The sequence below is a fragment of the Heterodontus francisci genome, chromosome 20 (assembly GCF_036365525.1).
Source record: "Heterodontus francisci isolate sHetFra1 chromosome 20, sHetFra1.hap1, whole genome shotgun sequence".
NCBI classification, from domain to species: Eukaryota; Metazoa; Chordata; class Chondrichthyes; order Heterodontiformes; family Heterodontidae; genus Heterodontus; species Heterodontus francisci.
In genome coordinates this window covers 25,582,025-25,604,464 of record NC_090390.1, presented here as the reverse complement: position 1 = coordinate 25,604,464, position 22,440 = coordinate 25,582,025, and the positions used below count along the sequence as shown (strand labels likewise).

The following is a 22,440-nucleotide window of genomic DNA, read 5'->3' as shown; positions in this document are numbered from 1 at the left end:
TCTACAGGGAGCATAACATTTCAAAGAAATATCTGTAAGTACACTCTTTTTTTCTTCACATCGTTACACAAAAATGTATGAATCGGGTTAATGTTTATGATCTGCTTGAATACAAAAGTTTGTTAAGACTGGAGTTGCAGTTTCCCCACAATTAAAGCTTGTCCCACACCACCAAGCAGTCTGGCCAGCTCATGTTCACTAAGATCCTGACCCTCCATACATTCAGGTTTACATAGGATTTACACAGCACAGCAAGCAGGGCCTGGGCAGCCAGAATGGAAGTGGGGTCAGTGCGTTAGTAATGATTTCAAACAGGGAAGTGTTACACCATTAAACCATCACAGTAATAAAGAACAAATACCTTCATCAGCATCTGACAAATACTCAGCTTCACTGACAATTTCAGGAACACTGGCTTTACGAACTGTGTGGTTTGAATAAAGATCATGATATTACCAAAATCATTCCAAACCTATTCACTAAAACATATGACTAGAGTGTGGAAATCACAGACTGCAGTGTTCTTAAAAAAAACATATTCATTGGATTTCACATTGGGTAAATGATGCTTTACAAAATTCAGGTAGTTCCGTTAAAGAGAAACGGGAAGCATCAGATTTTGAAGGAATATCTTAAGTTCCAAGGTAACCGACAAAGCTGCAAATTGTGTGGCAGATAGATATGCGTGGAGAAAGAGCTCATACCAAGAAAGAAGATCAGGGAGCAACGATCAGGAAATAAGGGAGAAAGCGGGGCAGAGAGAGAGAGGGAGAGGGATATACACAGAAAGAGGACCAGGACAGAGAGAATGAGAAAGGGACACAGAGAAAAAGAGAGGGGTAGGGACACAGGGAGAGAGACAAGGATACAGAGAAAGAGAGAGACAAGGACATTGAGAGAGAGAACTGGACACTGATAGAGAGACAAGGACACAGGGAAAGAGATGGGCATGGAGACAGGGAGAGAGAGAGAGACAAGGACACAGGGACAGGGACGCAGGAAAGGAGAGGGACAGGGACGCAGGGAAGGAGAGGGACAGGGACGCAGGGAAGGGGAGGGACAGGGACGCAGGGAAGGGGAGGGACAGGGACGCAGGGAAGGGGAGGGACAGGGACGCAGGGAAGGGGAGGGACAGGGACGCAGGGAAGGGGAGGGACAGGGACGCAGGGAAGGGGAGGGACAGGGACGCAGGGAAGGGGAGGGACAGGGACGCAGGGAAGGGGAGGGACAGGGACGCAGGGAAGGGCAGGGAAGGAGAGGGACAGGGACAGGGACACAGGGAAGGAGAGGGACCGGGACACAGGAAAGGAGAGGGACCGGGACACAGGAAAGGAGAGGGACCGGGACACAGGAAAGGAGAGGGACCGGGACACAGGAAAGGAGAGGGACCGGGACACAGGAAAGGAGAGGGACGGGGACACAGGGAAAGAGGGGGACGGGGACACAGGGAAAGAGGGGGACGGGGACACAGGGAAAGAGGGGGACGGGGACACAGGGAAAGAGGGGGACGGGGACACAGGGAAAGAGGGGGACGGGGACACAGGGAAGGGGAGGGACAGGGACGCAGGGAAGGGCAGGGAAGGGGAGGGACAGGGACGCAGGGAAGGGCAGGGAAGGGGAGGGACAGGGACGCAGGGAAGGGCAGGGAAGGAGAGGGACGGGGACACAGGGAAGGAGAGGGACGGGGACACAGGGAAGGAGAGGGACGGGGACACAGGGAAGGAGAGGGACGGGGACACAGGGAAGGAGAGGGACGGGGACACAGGGAAGGAGAGGGACGGGGACACAGGGAAGGAGAGGGACGGGGACACAGGGAAGGAGAGGGACGGGGACACAGGGAAGGAGAGGGACGGGGACACAGGGAAGGAGAGGGACGGGGACACAGGGAAGGAGAGGGACGGGGACACAGGGAAGGAGAGGGACGGGGACACAGGGAAGGAGAGGGACGGGGACACAGGGAAGGAGAGGGACGGGGACACAGGGAAGGAGAGGGACGGGGACACAGGGAAGGAGAGGGACGGGGACACAGGGAAGGAGAGGGACGGGGACACAGGGAAAGAGAGGGACGGGGACACAGGGAAAGAGAGGGACGGGGACACAGGGAAAGAGAGAGACAAGGACACAGGGAGCGAGAGAGACAAGGACACAGGGAGCGAGAGAGACAAGGACACAGGGAGCGAGAGAGACAAGGACAGAGAGACAAGGACACAGGGAGAGAGAGAGACAAGGACACAGGGAGAGAGAGAGACAAGGACACAGGGAGAGAGAGAGACAAGGACACAGGGAGAGAGAGAGACAACGACACAGGGAGAGAGAGAGACAACGACACAGGGAGAGAGAGACAAGGACACTGGGACAGAGAGACAAGGACACAGGGAGAGAGAGACAAGGACACTGGGAAAGAGGTGCAGGGACGGCCCTCATGAGAGGCAAAGAGAAAGGTGTGTGAAGAATGGGGAGGGGTAGGTGGGGGAGAAGAACACTTAGGAATGGGGTAACAGGAGCACATGGAGGGACAGGAAGGGAGGTGACTTGGGATAGGCTCACAGTTATCTGCTGAGAAGGACAAGCAGCTATAGAAGTTTTCTTCACCCATTTTCTCCCTCTCTCCTGTAGTTGTTGCTCTCTGTGGCATATACCCCCGCAGTTGCTGGCAGTTGGCCACTACGTAACTGCTGTATGTGACCATTTCTGATGTGATAGCTTTTTCAGCAAGGCTTGCCATGCCATTTGAAGCTCACGCCTTCTTGCCCAACATCCTCAGACATGCACTGTCCAGCAGTGATCACTGAATAGCCACCAGGAGTGGGATTGACAGCTAACTTTCCCTTCCCCACGCCGGTGGCGCTAAGGCCTATTGAGCCGACTCACTCGTGGAGATCAGTTGAATCAACACCAGCCAGGGAAGGGACCTGGGCTCCTCCTGATCTGGTTCAATGCAGTGCCTCCAGTGAACAGTTTTCAGCCTTTATGGACATTATTTTGAAATCCAAACAACACCACAGTCTTAGCGATACATAGTATTATGGTCTATTCTTGAAAGGAAAACATAAGGGAAGAAAGCCTCACCTAGAATAATAAGACTTTTCATTTATATCAAGTCTTTTGGATCAAGTGGATAGTAAATTAATGGGTACACAACGCCAACTGGGAAAATGCAAATCAGAAATGGGAGTACATACAAAATCAACCCATTACAGGCCAGCAGGGATAGTTTTGGAGAAAAACATTTCAACATTTCTCCTTTACCTTCATCATCAGATACATCCAGAACCTCGTTCATAGTTTCAGGAACGTTTAGCTTATGTTTTTCTGTCACAGACTGTGGAAAAAGATAGTGTTTTAATGACAGTCAGGAGTCACATCAGATCAGATTTAGTATTTATATTCAACTGCACCATTTAAGCTGGTACTGATAAACACAATCCATAGACAACATGATTATGGTACAGAATATAAGAGGTAGGCCTGATTGAAAATGAATTTACCATCGTGGTCGTCAATGTTTCCTCTGTAACCACCTTCAAAGTATCAACCACTGAGATATAACCTAGCCGCTTAGCAATGGCCAAAGCAGTATTCCCGTTCTGAAAAAAAGAACAATCATGACCTCACAACAGAAAAAAATTAAACTGTCTGTAAGACTGCAATGGAAGCAATTGTGATCTTCATTCTGAGGGATCCCAGTTCTGAAAAATAACACCTCTTTAAAAGTCAACTGATAAATGTACAGAATGGCCTGAATCTGAAGCTTTAGAAGATGATTCTCCTAGCCTCCACCTCAGGTTGGTTTTTCTGTAAAAAAAAAAAAAATTGAGGAACATAATTTTTCTTCTACATAGTTCAATCTCCCTTTGTGGTGCATGGATAGAGACAGCATCTGAGAGAGAGAATGTGAGAGACAGACAGAAAGAGAGAGCGTGAAAGAGAGAGCATGAGTGTATGTGAATGTGAGAATTGAATGAGTCAGAGAATTGAAAGAATGAATGAGTGTGTGAGAGAGTGTTGAAGAGTGTGTGTGAGATTGAGTGTATGAGAGTGTGTGTGTGTGGTAGCATGAGTGAGTGTGTGCATGAGAGATTGTGGAGTGAGCACACAAGAGAGCGCAAGAGCTTAAGAAATTGGAGCAGGAGTAGGCCATTCGGGCCATCAAGCCTGCCCCGCCATTCAATAAGATCATGGCTGATCTGCCTCAGGCCTCAACTCCTCTTTCGTGCCAGCTGCTCATAGCCGTCAACTCCCATAAGCAAGAGAGTGTGCATGCAAGACAGCATGTGAGACAGAGCCCATGTGAGACAGCATGAGTGAGAGTGTGACAGCGTACGTGACAGAACAAGCGTCTCCTTGCTTGCTAAGCTTACAGAAATTGGGTACAGGAATTATCCCATCACTGTTTTTTTCCTCTCCTCTGCTAGGTTTCTTCAACATATATTTAAACATCTACATGCTGGCTAATATATAAATATAAACATTCCTATCAAAATCCTATTAAACAGACAGAGCGTGGACCTGAGCAGCAGCAGTATCTAGTCAATGAAAAAAAAAATCAAGAGTGACATCACTGGGCAACATGTAGGTTATCGGTTGGTGAGTGTTACTGTTGTCTTTTTTTCCCCCAAGAAGTTAGGGCAATGAGTTAAATGAAGAAATTTAGCTAGTTGGCTATTAAGTTTTAAGCTTGGTAAGCTTTAAGTAGGCTTAAGTCTAAGACAGACTTAAGTTTTATTTCTGGAAAGTTTAGATAACAGTCCAATAAATAGGAGCACAGCAGGGCAAGTCTGGTTGGATGTGCTTCCCATGCCATGTGGGAACTCCAGGATGTTTTTTGTCTCTGGATAACCACATGGGCAGGAAGCGTCATCAGTTGGAGAAGCTCGAGCTTGGGATTTCAGAGTTTAAGCAGCAGCTGGAGTCACTGCAGTGCATCCGTGAAGCTGAAAGCTATATGGATAGCAAGCTTCTGGAGGTGGTAATCCTGCAACTTAAGAGTGTGCAGGCAGAGGGGGAATGGGTGACCGCAGGCAGTCAAAGAGAACCAGAGAGGTAGTGCAAGAGTCCCAAGTGCATCTCACACTCTAACTGGTACTCAGTTCTGATTCCCCTGGGGAGTACAGCCAGAGCCAAGGCTACAGCACCATGGGCAGATCAACTGTACAGGAGTGGAGCAGGAAGCTCAGGAAAGCAATAAGGATAGGAGATTTAATGGACAGGGGAACTGACAGGCGTCCCTGTGGCCACAGATGTGACTCCAGGATGGTATGTTGCCTCCCTGATGCCACGATCAGAGATGTCACGGTCAGAGATGCCACAGAGTGGCTGCAGAATATTCTGAGGGTCGAGGGTGAACAGCCAGAGGTCATGATCCATGTTGATCATGATCACCAATGACACAGGTAGAAAAAAGGATGAAGTCATGAAGGCAGATTTCAGGGAGCTAGGAAAGAAATTAAAAAGCAGGGCCTCAAAGGTGGTCATTGGTGGATTACTCCCAGTGCCACAAGCTAGTGAGTACAGAAACAGGAGAATAGTGCAGCTGAATGCATGGCTGGAGAGATGGTGCAGGAGGGAGGGCTTTAGACTCCTGGGCATTGGGACAAGTTTTGGGGGATGTGAGACCTTCACCTCAACAGAGCCAGGACCAATATTGTAGTGGGGAGTTTTGCTCGTGCTGTTGGAAAGAGTTTAAACTAGCATGGAAGGGGGATGGGAACCTGGGTTTAGAGTCAGAAGGAAGAGAAGCAAAACTGGAAATAGAAGGCAGAAAATTAGTAAGTGAGTGTGGACGAGTGTGAAGAATCAAAGGCTAGAAAATAGAAAAATAAGTTGTTCAGTGATTAGTGGTATATACTCTCTCAGAGAGTAAGACTACACTTTTTACTGGCAGGGGAGGGATCCTGAAAAAACAAGACAGCATGGAGTGCTGATGGCTTTGCCATCAGAAACTCTTTGCTCAGCATGATAAAGCCACCTTCAAATGGCTCAGAACGCATACTATCCATCCGACTGCTCACCACCTCTGGTAGAGTACACCTACTCAGCATCTATGCTCCAACACTCTGCTCCCCACCTGAAGTTAAAGACCAATTCTACAAAGAACTCCATAATATCACTAGTACCATTCCTAATACTGAACATTTGTTCCTGCTGGGGGACTTTAACGCCAGGGTTGGGGCTGACCATGACTCATGGCCCTCCTGCCTTGGGTGCTATGACATTGGAAGGATGAATGAGAATGGACAGAGACTGCCGGAGTTGTGTACCTATCACAACCTCTGCATCACCAACTCGTTCATTCATATTAAACCCTGTCACCAGGTTTCATGGAGACACCCAAGATCACATCTTCGGCACCAGCTGGACCTCATCATCACAAGGCGAGCCTCTATAAACAGTGTCCAAATCACACGCAGCTTTCACAGTGTGGACTGCGACACCGACCACTCCCTGGTATGCAGCAAAGTTAGACTCAAACCAAAGAAGCTACATCACTCCAAGCAGAAGGACCGCCCGCACATCAACACTAACTTTCTTATCCACAGCTGTTACATAAGTTTCTAAATTCACTTGAAAAAGCCCTTCAAAACACTCCTGCAGGGGATGCAGAGACGAAGTGGACCCATATTAGAGACGCCATCTATGACTCAGCAATGACCACCTTTGGCAAACGTATGAAGCTGAACGCAGACTGATTTTTTTTTTCACCCAGAATCTATTGGGGATCTGGAACTTACTGCCTGAAAGGGTGGTAGAGGCAGAAACCTTCATCGCATTTAAAAAACACTTGGATATGCACCCTAGGTATCGTAACCTACAGGGCTACAGACCAAGAGCTGCAAAGTGAGATTAGGCTGGATAACTCTTTTTCAGGCGGCACAGACATGATGGCCAAATGACCTCCTTCTGTGCCATAAATTTTTGTTTGTTTCTATATGTTTCTAGCACTGCTAGTTATGAAACACATGCTCATTTTCCATACTTTACACTGGCATACACTATATCTAATGAGTTTGCATGTACCCATATGTTTCTTTGAAAGAAAATTAGCTTTGGTTTAAAAAATAGTGCAAAGGATCAAAGGACAAATTGAGGGAGGCTTTGCTGTCAGGGCAGTGCATTACTCGTGCTGTGCACAGGGCGGCGAGTTGGATCTCTAGTGGAATTAGACTATCTATGAGCCTGCTTCCATTTAGTTAGGCTTCACAGGAAGGGCACATCATCACTGTTTTGAGAGTGAGTTTTTGGTTATCTCAATTTAAGGTTGCCACTTAATAGGTCTTTGATCTGAATACTGTGCAGCAGATTTATAAAATCCTGATAAAATGGTCGCTCTTAAACCAATGCCCTGCATGCTAAGACTTTCACACTGTACTTACATTCCATCTGGTAAGCTGCCCATTCTAGGGTGCAGCATCATCAATTATACAGGAAGCATCTGACACACAGCTGTGGCCTTTTACTACTTCAAAGACCGACCACACCATAAGTGTTTCAGGTATCATGCGTCAATATAGAGTATACATCAGTCAGACAGTTACTGTACACCAGTTAAATCGGGGCAATATGCCAGTCAGATACAGGGGATAATATCATCATTTTGTATTTGGTCAAGATCAGTAAATCAAATTTTCAATTCATATTAAGTCTTTCTTTGCTCTTCAATAGTCAAGAGTTGGGGGAGTGAATTGTTAGACACATCATAACTGTCACCTACTCAAAGTTACTTGATGATATATCTTCTAGATGGTAACTTAGGAGTTTGGAAAGGCAACCATTTACAAATACAGGAAAAGATTTCCCCCCCAAGTGAACGACTGTTGTTATTTACCATAGTGACTTCATCTGGAGAGGCACCGTGCTGCAGGAGGATGTTTATGATGTGTGTGTGTCCTTGCTGAGCCGCCTGGTGGAGAGGGGTGTAACCGTTCTGTCGTAAAGAGGGCAAAAGAAAAGAGTGTGCGTTAGGAAGACATGGCATAGAAAGGTTTAATTAGTTTAAAGTGAAATCAGTTGTAAATGGTGTCAGCTGAACTGGACCAACCTTTGTCTTGGCATTCACTTTAGAGTTATGCTGCAGGAGGAAGTTGACCATCTTCACATTTCCGTAGTGACATGCTACATGTAGTGGAATATAACCCATCTGTAATCAAAAAGTAGGCAGATGTTCATTTAACTTTTCACTGGGAGATCCTACAGATGGAAATATGACACACAGTGCACCTCACTTACACCGTGGGATCCTATTTTCTTTTAAACGGGTGTATGTCACTGCTAAAATCTCTGACATGTGAAGATGTTTGTACGCTTGAAGCCACAGCATTATCTCAGGGCTGATAAGGCGAGATAAGTACAACATACAATGGAATATCGGCCCTCTGTGCCTGAGCCCCCCTTAAGTAACTCCACAAATGAACTTACCCCTCTGCTTAGCTGCCAGGTTGAAACAATCTTCAGTGCTGAGGAAGCACTGCACTGTCAGAGGTATCATCTTTCAGATGAGATGTTAAACCAAGACCTTGTCTGCCCTCTCAGGTGGGCTTTCCTACATTATAATAGTGACTGCACTTCAAAACACACCTCATTGGCTGTAAAGCGCTCTGGGACATTCTGTGATCATGAAAGCCGCTATACAAATGCTAGTCTTTCATTTCAAAAACAAAAATCCCCAAAAAGTATAAGAACGACGGCAGGGCACCCCGGAGTCCTGGCCAATATTTATCCCTCAACCAACATCACTAAAACAGATTAACTAGTCGTTTATTTTGTGTCCAAATGGTCTGCTGCCTTTCCTACATTACAACTGTGGCTCCACTTCAGAAGTACTTAATCGGCTGTAAAGTGCTTTGGAACATCCTGAGGTTGTGAAGAGTACTGTATACGTTTCTTTCTTCAGATGTGCTAACCTTTCCCACCATGAACTCTTCTAACTCCGGGACCAACACGAGCAGGGTGAAAGGGAACCAGAGCAGAAATGCAATGGTTAGACACATCTTCCACTGGACACTCAGAATAACCTTTATATCAATTCAAACTCAATAGAAAAAAAATGTTTACAAGTTTGTACCTTGGTTTGTGGGTCAATAGCAGCTCCCTGATTAACCAGCACTTCGGCTACATTCACTCGATCCTCTTGAGCAGCCAAATGAAGAGGCGTTAGACCACTCTGTGAATCCAAGTTAGATTCTGTCAACTGTGCAGCCATTAGACTTTCAAACACAATTACCAGTTACTATCCATAGCAACTTGTGACAATGGCAGAGATTGCGAGCAGTAAGCGGTAAAGAAGACGCGTGCAATACTGATGTTTTCCAGTCTAATTGTGTCTCTGTGCCAATAAATATTTAATGCTGGGACAGGATATCTGTTTTCAATTGCAACACAATCAGTAGGTTGAGACACAGATACAAATCACCGCACTATTAAAGCATGAACGAAGACTTCAATCCAAGGAAGACGACCTCAATGTTCTATAGGAAAGAAAATTGGGTGTGTGTAAAATGGGAAGCTGATTCACCATCGCCAAAGATCAATTTCACCCCCAATATGTCTGGTGAAGACCTTGCCATCAGCTGGGTTTTCCTTGCGAGTGAAGATTGGGCTAACAACCTCTTCATAAATAGCACAATTATAAAGTTGGCCATCTTTAATAGAGAGGTTACAGTGCTGTTCTGACTGAGTGATTTTTGCGACTATGTACAAGTTGACTCCTGTTGTGTATGGGGCATCAAGACCCAGTGCTGTCACTGGTCATAGAAGTGGAGGAAGAGAACTGGGCCAGGGTGCTGAGGGGAGGGTGTGATTATAGCATGACAAGTTTGCATAGGCAGTTTCCATTATAAATGTGGGCACAGGGGTTTATAATGGAAAATATTGACAGGAAGTGAGCACCTAGACATAGGGGGTGAAACTCAACAGTACGAAGGCAAAATGGGTGGAAAGCAAAACTGGGTGGATGCATAATGGACAGCTGATATGTAACTACCTGTTTTGTGTTGAATCTCACCCGCAAGATTTTTAGTATATTCCAGATACATCTTCTGGCTCCCAATCCCTGTGTTTCTGATCTCCCCAAACTAGTAACATCTTTTGGCTGAAGTGAGAGCAGGAGATTGCTTCTGGTCTTCAACAATGCTGCTCTATGTGGATATGCAAGGTCATTTTCCAGTGGAGGAAGTACCTGCTCTCTCTATTCTACATCTTTCCACCATAATACAGCTCAAGCAGGCAACTCAACAGACAGGAGAGGTTGGCGTGAGTCAAACCTGTGCCCAACAATCCATGCCACTACATATTGGGGCTCAAACACAATGCTGTCCCAAGGTATGACAGTCCCTCTATTCAATAGTGCAACTTGTCCTCAAAGTGATGCCAAACCCATCACCAATGTTTGATACCATCACACCTTCAAGAAGGAGCTAGACCAATTCTTGATTGGGGCAGAGAGATCACATCATATAGAAGCTAAGCGGTTTTGAGAGATAGCACATGGTCAATGTGATCTCCTGAGGGGGTAGGAGAGAAATTTCCCCGAGTTTTATTTTCCTTTATTGTCCTTGGGATTTCCTCTGGTTTTTTTTTGCTCTCTCAGGAGATGACCTGACTGTGGAGGGGAGAGGGTACGAAGTCTCAAATCATGATACTCCAGCGATTGCGAGGGTGGGGCAGGCTTGATGGACCAGCTAGACTTTTCCTGCCTGTCATTTTTGTATGTTCTTCATGCACTCAATGGATACAGACTTGTAAAACAATAGAAACAGGTTGCCACGGCAGAGAAAAATGCAGTCAACAAATTCATTAATGAAAGAGCAGAAGCAAAGCAATAAGGAATGAAGCTCGCAGGCCACCAACCTTGTTTCCCAAGTTTACATCAGCATTCCGAGACAGGAGCAAGGACACCATGTCAACGTGCCCCTCCTGTGCGGCAAGGTGCAAGGGTGTAATGCCTTGTTTGGTCACTGTGTTGGTGTCAGCACCATATTCCAGTAGAGTCGTTGCTATATCCATCTGATTCTTCTTAGCAGCTATGTGCAGGGGAGTGTAGCCATTCTACAAAAGAGTCAAAGAAAAGAAAAGAAACCATGCTAACCGGTAATAAGGAGCTTCAATTAGCCGAATGTAGCATTCGCCCTTCCTTGTGCCAAAATTGGGTTTTAGTTTTCAGCATAAACTCGCACTGTTAAAATGCACCAAGCATCACCAATTGCTCTTATTTTATCTTTCAATACCTCGAAAAGCATTTCTTTAATTCACACTTCTCCATTACCCATTGGAAGAAGTTGAGTTTTAAGCCCCATCTTCCCCTCTCGGGGACAGGTACTATACAGGGTTGCCAACCTGCCAGGATTGCCTTGGAGTCTCCAGGAATTCAAGAGTGATCTCCAGAAGACTGCTGTGAGCAATCTGGGAGGTAAATATCTGGGGCAATAAAAAAAGATTGGATTTTTAGAAGAAGTTTATTTGAACACTTTTGTTTGACAGTCATAAAAATATCAGACATGGAAAAACTGCTGTTCGACTGACAGTCAACAATTATCCAATTGGGTAATGAAGACTCTGTTCTGCTCGCTGTCCAATTGGCATGGAAAGGCGGTGCCCGCGGATACAGACACATCGGGAGGCCAACGGCAGGACTGTGGGGGCAGGGAGGTTAGGGCCACGAAGTCATGTGATGATATCTCGAGAGATATGTCCGACCAGAGTTGGCAAACCTAGTACTATGTAGGGTAACAAACTCCACCAATCAGAATCTCCGCTTCAGTGAGTTAAGCTTCAGTTGGCCACACTAACAGAACCACTTTAAAGAGCCTCAAATCCCAAATGGGTCAGACGCTCAAAATGAACAGAGTCTCTCTTTTTGTTTATAAAAAGAGATTTTTAAAAACTGGATACAAAATTGTGGTTGTGTGTTTGGGGTGGTCGTGGAGGGAGGGAGTAAATACTTTGAGACTTTTATTATTGCTAGTCAGAACATAAAAGCATTCCAAAAGAACAGGTCTACGAGTTCACTAGAAATAACGTTCAGAAGAGGTCTGCATGCTAAAATTGTGACTCGAAGGAATCTTTCCCCACGGTGCTGCTTTTGATCTTGTGCTATCTTTGAGAACACCACCATTCTTATTCAACAGCAGCCAAAACGTTTTATAGTTAATATATGTTATCAGCAGATACCCTGTGGCATTGCTCATGGGTGGTCTGGAACATGCTTGTGATACTTAGCTACTAACCTGACTTGTCTAAGGCTAATTCTCAAGTATTCCCTGTAGGCATCCAAGGAACTGGATCTGATAGAAACTGATGTTGATTGGAAGTCAGTAAATTTAATGCAAAGTTGTGTTTTAAAAAAAAAAGGTTTTCCACCTGTAATAAAGTATGGCAGTTTGAAGCGTAATATTTTGTTTGTTTTATATCTGCTTAATAGATGCAAGACTTAATGTGCAGATTAAACATATCTAAATCGAAGCATATATATATATTCACATATATCCAGATACAGACAGAGAGAAAGAAACATATAAGGGGATAGGGAGAGAGCGATGCAAAGTCAGAAATGTAGAGAGGACTCCAAGGAACACAGATAGACTCAAAGAGATAGAGAGATGGATAGAGACATAGATGGACAGAGACATGCACACAGAGTTAAGCAGCTGTTTACATGGATTTATGAACAGTAATCAGACACTGTGTCCAATTCATGTTAGGTGCGACAGCTTGTTACTTGTGCAGACAGTGCAGCAAAGTGGAAATGGTTTGAGCAGAAAACCAAGAAGCAGCTAATGAGACATTTAAATAGTGAGTTGTTCCAGCAAGTTTTTAAATATATTCAGGGTACTGTGCTAGTTTTTGTATTTGTCTTCGGAGGAGGGCTGCAATGCCTGTAAGTGGTGATTAGAGCTTTTTTTGGTCCTATATTTAGTAAACTGTATTCTTACTTTCAGTATCCTATGTATTCCCGCCACTTGACTATGTTCTTCTAAAAATCGAGTTTTTATTTAAAAATTAACACAAAAGATTTTTTTAGAAATTGGGTAGAATCAGGAGGAGCTGCAGATCTCACACACAAGTAGAATGCCAATCACCATACAAAATGTTGCTGCTCGTCACAATTTGTTTTTATTTTCTCACGATTTTGGCAGTTTTAACCATGGTACATGGCTACATGGTACATGGTAGCTGGTACATTTTGTGATCGGAAGCTCTAAAGCATTTGACAATAAGCAACCTGCAGTAATGTGAAGCATAGGAGCCTGAGGCTTCCGGTAGGTCATCTGCAATAATCGGAATCCCATTTAGCATTGAGTCAAATTCCATTTCGTAAAATGGAGCCCTGCCATGCCAAGTATAGGGAAGATTCCCAGACAAAGACCATGGAAACTCCCAGCAAGCGTTGCTGTAACCATAATTTATTTCTGTGTTGTTGCTAACAGGTTAATGAATATGTGTCAGTCACCACTGAACCTATTGGTTAGAATCCTGCGTGTCCAAGTAGAGCTCACTGTTGGACATTGGAGGAGAATTCAGTAACATCCTTGCTCTATGTATGCTGATGAACGAGCTGAAGGTGAAGTGGAACAGCAATCAGCAAAACAAATAAGATGCTGATTTAGTTATGAAATCAGAAGATTTTAAGTTTGAGGATGTCGTGCTGAAATTGGGTGCAGATCACGCCTTCAGTGCTATGTCCAGTTTTGGTCACAAAGGAGATTCCTCAGCTGTGGAGACAATTCAGAGTCGAGCCATAGGAAATGATCCTTAGAGTTAGGAGACTGAGTTATGAGAAAGGACTAGAAGGACTGGGATCTTCCACCTTAAAAACATGACATATGTTGTAGAAAAAGGAAACCTGGAAGTTCACAGTAGGACAAGAGGACACAGTATTCAAACTGGTAAGTGGCAAATTTAGGACTATTGTCAGGAAGATCTTCTCCTCACAGATACCAAACAACACATGGAACAGACATCTGAGGCAATCGTGCAGCTGGACATCATTGAAGGCACAGCTGGGTGTTGTGGTGAAAGGCTAGAGGTGGATAGACGGGATGAATGGCCTTCCTTGTCTGTACTTTGTCATGGCCGACTTCTGAATCTAGTTCATTTCTGGTGTCTCACGTGATACTTCAGTCTTCGAATTCAATGTTTAATGAAAAAGAAAACAATACCAGTGACACCATGATTGAAAAGTCATGTACGGAAAAGCAATGTATTTTGATGTCAAAGCCCTGGATATAACTTGTACTCTTCGTGAAACACGTGTCCCATCCTCTGCCCCATTGATACTTGTAGATTTTCGGACTGCTGTGACTGAACACGGAGTTGTACTGTCTGCCTGCATTGCTGTTGGGGAGAACAGCTGACGATTGCAGATTTGGGGGTCTTGAACACTTGAACAGTTTTAATATGATGGACCAGGTGAGAGATTAAAATCTGAATAAAATAGAAGCAAGTCGGGAGACCAGTTCCAACCTGTGGACTTCTGGGTTTTATGATGACTGGACAGAGGTGGTCAGCCAAACTGCTCCCCGGAGGCGGTTTGTTATTATAAATATGTTGATGAGGCTGGACGCCTCGGATTTAACCTGCTTTTCTGTTTTTACTGTGGCCAGTTGGATTTTCAGGAAGCACTCCTTATGGGCCAGGAGGAACAGGAGAGTTTCCCCTGGCCCCCCGAAAGCTCTTCCCATCAGATGCCTCCCCCCTCCGGGGCCAGGGATTGGACCCTGCCCCCCATGACAGGGCAGGGGGTTGGGCCCCCTTGGGACTGGACCTACCTGGTCCTGCGGCCTCTTCTCCAATTAAAACCCAGACTTGCAGGTTTTCTGCGAGCTACTGGGCCCACCGTTCCCAGCTGCTCAGAAAGTTACAACCCCCACTTGGACTCAAAACTTACAACTTTAACTTGACTACATAAGAAATTTGATACTGCCTCTCCAAATTCCTGTCTCTTTGTCTTGTTCCTGTGTTCTGTCTCTGTTGCTCATTCCTATCTAGTTATAGGATTGTTTCACCTATAGCAAGAAGCACGAGTAATTTCCCCCATTTGAAATTGAGACAGATTAAGTGAGTGGCTACAACAGTGGCAGATGGAGTTCAAACTGGGGAAGTGCAAGTGACATCTGGATCCAAGGAAGATTGATCAGAGTAATTTCTGAATGATGAGAAGCACGGAACTGTAGATGAGTGAAGAGATTTAGAGGTTCAAGTAAAAAAAACTAAAAACCAGTGGAAAAGTACGAAAAATAATTTGAAAGTCTAATGGAATGTTGGCCTTTATCTCAAGAGGGCTGGGATACAAAGGGGTGGAAGTTATGCTACAATTGCATAAAGCTCTGGTTAGTCTGCATCTGGGGTACTGCCTTCAGCTCTGGGCACCATGTCTCAGTCCTGGAGGCGGTGTAGTACAGATCACCAGAATACCAGGGTTAAATTATGAGAACAAATTGCATCAACTAGGCATGGTATCCCCTTGAGTATTGAAGATTCAGCAATGGTTTAATTGAGGTGTTTAAGATGATTAAAGAATTTTATAAGGTAGATAGAAACTGTTTCCTCTGGTGGGGGAGGCCAGAACAAGTGGCATAACTTTAAAATTAGAGCTAGACTATTCAGAGGTGACGTCGGGAAGCATTTCTTCACACGAAAGGTAATGGAAATATGGAACTCTCTCCTCTAAAGAGAATGCAGGAGATCAGCTGATAATTTCAAAACTGAGATTGATAGATTTTTGTCCGGTAAGGGTATTGAGGGATATGGAACGAGCCAAGATCAATGTACCCTCTTTTTTTTTTGTCAGGTACAGCAGATTCATTGAAATGTGCAGGCCCTTTAAATTTCTTTGCGCAGCCAAGCACACATGGATGCTTTAAAGGGGTTGACTTGTACTCAGCCTGCATGGGAACTTTGGATTGCTGGGCAGCTTAAAAGGAACATTGGCCCAAGATCTAATTCAATGATGAACAGGTGCAAGGAGTTGAATGGTCTTCTCTTGTTCCTTTGTTCCTAATAGATGAAAAAGTCATAAGGTAGAAATTTTGCAACAAGACAGAAAGAGGCACATAGGCCAGGAATGAAATCCACACAATAAGGTACCAGTTTTACGTTTAACTGCAGTTTATTTGCATCCATCCAAGTTGCATTCAAAAGGTCTTTGTAACACTGAACTTAATGTCGATGAACTGACATATCCTAAGGTGCATGCAGATGGGGATCTACTGAACTGAACGGGTGTTGCTTTCAATATTTTGTTTTGTTCTACATGCCTCTGAAAAGAGAAATGTATTGTTGCCATGATCATAATCATCACTAATAAAGGCTTAATCAGCAGGACTTCAACCTGGTTGACAAAACCTTTTGACCACCAGAATCCATTGCTCATCTCCAAAATCCACATGCATCTGTTACATCTATACAAATACAGTCCATGGATTCTGACTGCTGAATGTTGGAATTAAGGAAGAGGATGGAATTACAGAATACAACATTCTCTGAATGAAATCCAAGGCTAGTTACAGATTATCATGTACCTTGTTATCTAGCTAGTTATCTTGGTATCCTGTCATGCCAGGTTTACGTCAATGGCACATCCAACCAACAATGAGACGAATCTTAGGTAATCTCTCCATCTTCAAAATATAGAACGTTCCCAGCAAACAAGTTTTTTAAAAATCCCACAAAAAATGTAGCCATTTAATATAATGCCCATGTCATTTCAAAGAGCATACCACAAACATTAGCCACCAGACTATCAGTCACTGATTACTATAACAGATTTTGTTGGATAAATTCAGTACATTCCCAGCGAGTGGTCTATTTTCTGGGTATGTACAATGCCACTAAAAGCCATAGTATTCTCAGTATGTAAACCCCCACATAGCGATTATTCTCCACACGCGTTGCTACTTCCCACGTCCTGGCTGTCTGTACACTGTACCTTTGCCGCAGCATGAGGGGAAGCTCCTTGGTCCAGTAGCAGAAGGGCCACTTTCTGGTTATCATAGTGTGCTGCCACATGCAGTGGAGTCAGGCCACTCTGAAAGGAGGAGAAAAGGCTGCTAGTAAGATAGGCTGATCAAATCAGGAATTTCTGAGAATAAAGACAACTTGACCTTTCAATCTGTTTCCATGGCTGCTTTAACACAACAAATTTGTTACATTCACCCCCACCAATAACATCCATGCCTTCAGCCATCTTGGTTCTGGAATTCCCTCTCTAAATCTCCCTGTCTCTTCACCTCGCTCTCTTCCTTTAAGACGCCCCTTAAAACCTACCTCTTTGGCCAAGCTGTTGGTCACCTGTCCTAATATGAAGCTCAATGTCAAATTTGTGTCTAATAACTCTCCTATAAAGCACCTTGGGACATTTTACAACATCAAACCCGCTTTATAAATCTAAGTTGTTCTTGTTGTTGAGATCAGGTCAAGCTCTGCTACAATGTCTTAGTTGATTCAGATGGATTTACCGCCCATCATGTACAGCGGGCATCGTGTTAGCCGATGCATGCTCACTTCATGCGGTGGGGACGCTAGTTGATGAGGCAATGGAACTCGGATGCACACGAGGCCAGAGTTGGAGGAACACAGAGATTTCAAAGGGTTGTAGGGCTGGAGGAGGTAAGTGAGATATGGGGGGTGGGGGGGCAGGGAACAAGGCCATAGAGAGATTCAAGCACATGGGTGAGAATTTTTAAAACCGAGTCGTTGCTGGACTGGGAGACAATGAGGTTCAGTAAAGTCTTGACAGCAGAGTTTTAACAGTGCAAGCAGCTGATGGGGGCTTCAGGCAGTTTCAATCAACTGTTTGCATTGTAAACCAGCATAGGAGGCAGGCAGAAAGTGATGACTTAGGGCAGCTTCAATCAGCTGACACATTTAATGTGAGATCAGAGCAATGTCTGCTACAATGTCTCGGTGGTTCTAACATCTGCCTGTTTATGCTGTAAAGTGAGATGCTGATTTGATGCAGCGAATAAAAAGAAAATTGGCTGCACAAAATAACTGGTGTGCTTAATACATGAAGATCTTTTGCACAGTTTTATTGTTAACTAGTGTTCAAATATGATCACGGTGAAAGGTTGCATCCTGGCCACATGTGTCATTTGGTTGGTTCATTTCACAACGCCATTATAAAGGAATGACTGACGCACCTCTGAGGTTCGCCTGGAATACATCACTTGGATCTGAGATTCTTAAGGACACTTAGAAATTCTATGATGTATAAAATATTTCAGCTTCAATACAAGCGTGGCTGAACAATTAATACTGGCTAGGTATTTGACCCAGCAGGAGGTGGGGGTGGGGGAAGAGGGAGCCATCACAGATGAGCATATGACTTCAGCTAACGCGAGGATGTGAGCTTAATTGTAACCGTTCCACTACCACCTTGGTTAAGATTAATTAAATAAACCCGTAACCATTCTGGCCTATGTGCTTAGTATCAGACTATGTGATGCCTTAACCCGGTCAATCACTGTAAAACTCATACACCTCTAAAGGAAAAAAACCCTGCATTTTGATAGCACCTTTCATGACCTCAGGACTCCCAAAAGCACTTTACAGCCAATGAGGTACTTCTGAAGAGTAGTGTAAGTCACTGTTGTAATGTAGGAGACACAGCAACCAATCTGCACACAGCAAATTCCCACAAACAGCAGTGTGATAATGACCAGCCCATCTGTTTTACTGGTGTTGGTTGAGGGATAAATATTTGCCAGGACACCAGAGAGAACTCTGGATAGTGCCATGGCATCTTTGACATCCACCTGAGAGAAAAGCCAGGGTTTTGCTTTAACACCTCATCTAAGGATGGCACTTCTGACAAGACAATGTCTCTCAGTAGTGTACTGGAGAGTCAGCCTAGACATTTTGTTCAAGTCTCTTGGACTTGAACCCACCATTTTCCGACTAAGAGGGAGTGTTACCATTGAGGCATGGCTGACACAATTATAAATACAGTTTTAAAAAGAACGCCACTGACTGTTACCTTTCCAGAAGCATTGGGAGATGCAGATTTCTGAAGCAAAAGGTTGGCCACTTCCATTTTCCCATACTTTGCAGCCACATGGAGTGGGGTGAATCCTTTCTGTAATGAGACAGTGTAGTGGTATCAAATATATACCCGTTACTTCAGACACAACTCTGCTGTATGCTGGAAGATCAGCCATGATCTTACTGAATGGTGGAGCAGGCTTGAAGGATCGTATGGCCTATTCCTGCTCTTTTTACGTTCTTATGTAGATACTTGCATAGTAAGCCCCAGATGATTCAAAATGTTGCAGTTATTGCAACAAACTTTAGAAAAGCAAACATAGGAACTGGATGAGACGATTCAGCTCCCCGATCTGCTCCACTATTCAGCGGCCTTAACTCCAATTTCCGGCCTGCCCTCCCCAATAACCCTTTAGTCCCTTAACAATCAAAAATCTGTCGAACTCATCCTTGGCTATACTGCACCTCAACTCCATTTACCCACCATATCTCTATATCCCTTGATACCCTTAACAAATAAAAATCTTCAAGATCAGGCTTGGAAATTTCTATTGACCCCAACATCCATAGCCTTTTCGGGGATGAAAGTTGTAGATTTCCACCAGTAATATGGATATTATTAATGGGAAAAATCTTTTACAAATAGGTTTTGTATCCAATAGAGAGGGCTAAATTAAATTAACCAAACAGTGCAGTAATTCCTTTATTTAAAGTTATTAAGCATTTAAAGACTAGTTCAGTAACCAAAATGTCAGGTGTCCACTCATTTAAAGTTTGTAATATCAGCGTAATTCAGGCAGAATTGGCCAAACCAGTACAGAAGATTGTGGAATAAAAGCAAAATACTGCAGATACTGGAAATCTGAAATAAAAACAAAGTTCTGGAAATACTCAGCAGGTCAGGCAGCACCTGTGGAGAGAGAGGCAGAGTTAATGTTTCAGGTCTGTGACCTTTCGTCAGTTCTTATTTTCTTAGTTGCAAAGGCAGTTGGCACATTTTAAAAGCTTTTTTATATCAAAAAATATTTAATTTACGAAGAAACTGAATAGAAACTGACTATTAAATGATTCAGTATATTTTAAAGTGATCTTACATCAGGTTACTCATAGGTGGAGTACTGAAAACAACTTGATCAAAAATGCTTATTTTTGGTGATAAACCCATTCTCCGCTGTATGAATAGAACTGTACCAGGTTACCACTTTTAAATACATCTCAGATTAAGGACAAAAAAAGAAACAGTTATGTTCAATTATGCTGCCCGACTGTGCTGGTTCATGAAAAACTTTACGTTTGTGATTATGTGAATGAATTTTAGCCAGCACTTGAAGTGTAACCTGACCAGTGCAATTTCAAAGCACTTTGGGGGCAATTTCCCAATTGTGCCCAAAGTGTAAACTCTATCACAAGTATTCAGCTGCTATACCTTGGTATTCACAGAAAGTGAAGCCCCCTGTTCCAGTAGAACTGAGGCCACGTCTTCATGACCTTCCCGAGCTGAGATGTGCAGTGGTGTGTAGCCAGAGGTGGTGGCTGCATCAGGAGATGCCCCATGCTGCAGCAACTGCTGCACAATGTCAGCCTTTCCCAAGCGAGATGCAATATGCAACGGAGTCTGGTCATCCTGTGTGTGGTGAAGAAAGTCAGAAGGCAACTTAAAACACTGTCCCATTGCAAAGGCACAATCGTCAGACAAAACAATGGTTGGGCTAAGGCAACCTTTGTACAATCTGAAATGTGTGCTGATGAAATAGCAGTAATTACCAAATATAAAACAGACACGGTATGTGGTATTTGTCCGTGGAGATGATGGGGCAGAAATTTGACTTTTGGGTTGCACACAACAGGGGATAGCGAATCGGTAGCCCACACTACATTCTTCTGTTTTTTTTGAACCATTGACTTCAAACCAAAAGATCATTGTGCAGAGCATAAAACATTTGTCAATCCACTGTTGCCCTAGATAAATTACTACCCGAATTGCTGTCTTTTTCCCAGCTCCCCTCTGTCCTTTCTCTGTCCCTGGGAGAGGAGGCAACCTCCATTAGAACTGTTGAGAGCATTGCTCCTCAGCAACCAATAAAAGACACATTCACTGGCACACGACAACCTCCCACCTGCAGACATACGGACCACGAAATTCTGCACCTAAGGGTTGAGGACAATCACAATCCATCGAGTGGATTTAGTCCTGGCTGTATCCCCATTGATGCTGCATTCAAACTGAGGTTTTCAACTCAGAACTCTACAGCTACTAGACTTCTCCATTTGGAACTTCTTCCATGTGCGAAACCAACAGAAAACAAAAGGTTAACATCATACAAAATCATCTATCAAAGAGTTATAGTGCAAGAAGGTTCCATGGCTGAGGAGAAATTTTATTTGGCACTGAACAGAGATGACAAAGTTACCCTTAGCACTTTCTGGAGTGCAATCTTTTTATGAAGGTTCATGAGTAGGTGGGTTCACTCAGTCATGTAACCTTTGAAGTTTGTGCTCAAGATGCAGTTTCTAACCCTGTGACCGAGAGTATCTCTAGATTAATAGCAGGATTTTACCATTCTGGCACTCTGCTGTCGGACCAGTGTGTGAGGAACAGTTGAACTCATTTTGAGAGATTCACAATAACAAAAAATGAAAGAAAAAAAAGAAAATTTGGAATCAAAACACCCATCAAGGCTGCTGCATCCACAGTCCTGGATGGTTATTTTATCACCGACTTCCCTCCCCACAATCTGATCAACTATTTTAATAAACAATATGGTTCTTCCTCTACTTCCCCTGGGAAAATAATCAAGCAGGTTTGCTGATATCTGGGAATCGAATACATAATTGAAAAATAAACATTTTCAGGTCTATGGTTAAAGGGCAGGGGAGGGGTCTAATTAGACTGCTCCCTCAAAGAGCTGCCACAGGCATGATGGGCTGAATGGCCTCCTCCACTACTGTATGATTCTATCTCCCTTCTCAACAGATACTGATCTAGCTCCCATTTAACGCTACCATCTGACCAGTATCTGCTCTCTTCTCTGAGAGTCTGTTCTGCGTGTCATATTTGGGAAAAGCTTGTTTAAAACTTTAACCTTTCTTGAAGACTACAAGTTTTGTTTTCTGTTCCAATGATCATCATCCAGCTTACATAATTTGCTTGATTGAAACTTTTGTTATTTTAACACCTGGATCATGGGTCAGCCTCACTTCCTCCCCACAATGAAAATCAGTAAGTCCCTTGAAACATTCTTCATACAATTGTCCCCTAAAGGCCTTGAATGATCCTCTTCATCCTTTTCTGAGGCATGGGGGCGGGGGCACGAGGTTGCACATGGGAAATTCGGAGGTCTGGGTTTCCTCACATGGTGTGGAATTTTAACTCCATGGCGTGCGTGTTACATCAGTGACAGGTTCCATGCCTGGATGCCAGCCTGACTGACTGGCTTGGTTTCCGTTCAGGTGGGGAGCATTGGA

The 22,440-nt window shown here is 44.1% G+C and overlaps 1 protein-coding gene across 1 annotated transcript in view; it reads right to left on the bottom strand.

Moving 5' to 3' along the window:
* Positions 1-22,440, bottom strand: part of ank3b (ankyrin 3b) — a 439,316-nt gene that overhangs the window by 160,147 nt on the left and 256,729 nt on the right. Inside the window, exons 14-23 of the mRNA XM_068052458.1 lie at positions 20,402-20,599; positions 18,971-19,069; positions 16,922-17,020; positions 10,846-11,043; positions 9,062-9,160; positions 8,039-8,137; positions 7,826-7,924; positions 3,489-3,587; positions 3,250-3,322; positions 362-424 (exon numbers count right to left, since the gene is read on the bottom strand). Coding sequence (XP_067908559.1) covers positions 362-424; positions 3,250-3,322; positions 3,489-3,587; positions 7,826-7,924; positions 8,039-8,137; positions 9,062-9,160; positions 10,846-11,043; positions 16,922-17,020; positions 18,971-19,069; positions 20,402-20,599 — 1,126 coding nt within the window. The remainder of the gene's footprint in view (positions 1-361; positions 425-3,249; positions 3,323-3,488; positions 3,588-7,825; positions 7,925-8,038; positions 8,138-9,061; positions 9,161-10,845; positions 11,044-16,921; positions 17,021-18,970; positions 19,070-20,401; positions 20,600-22,440) is intronic.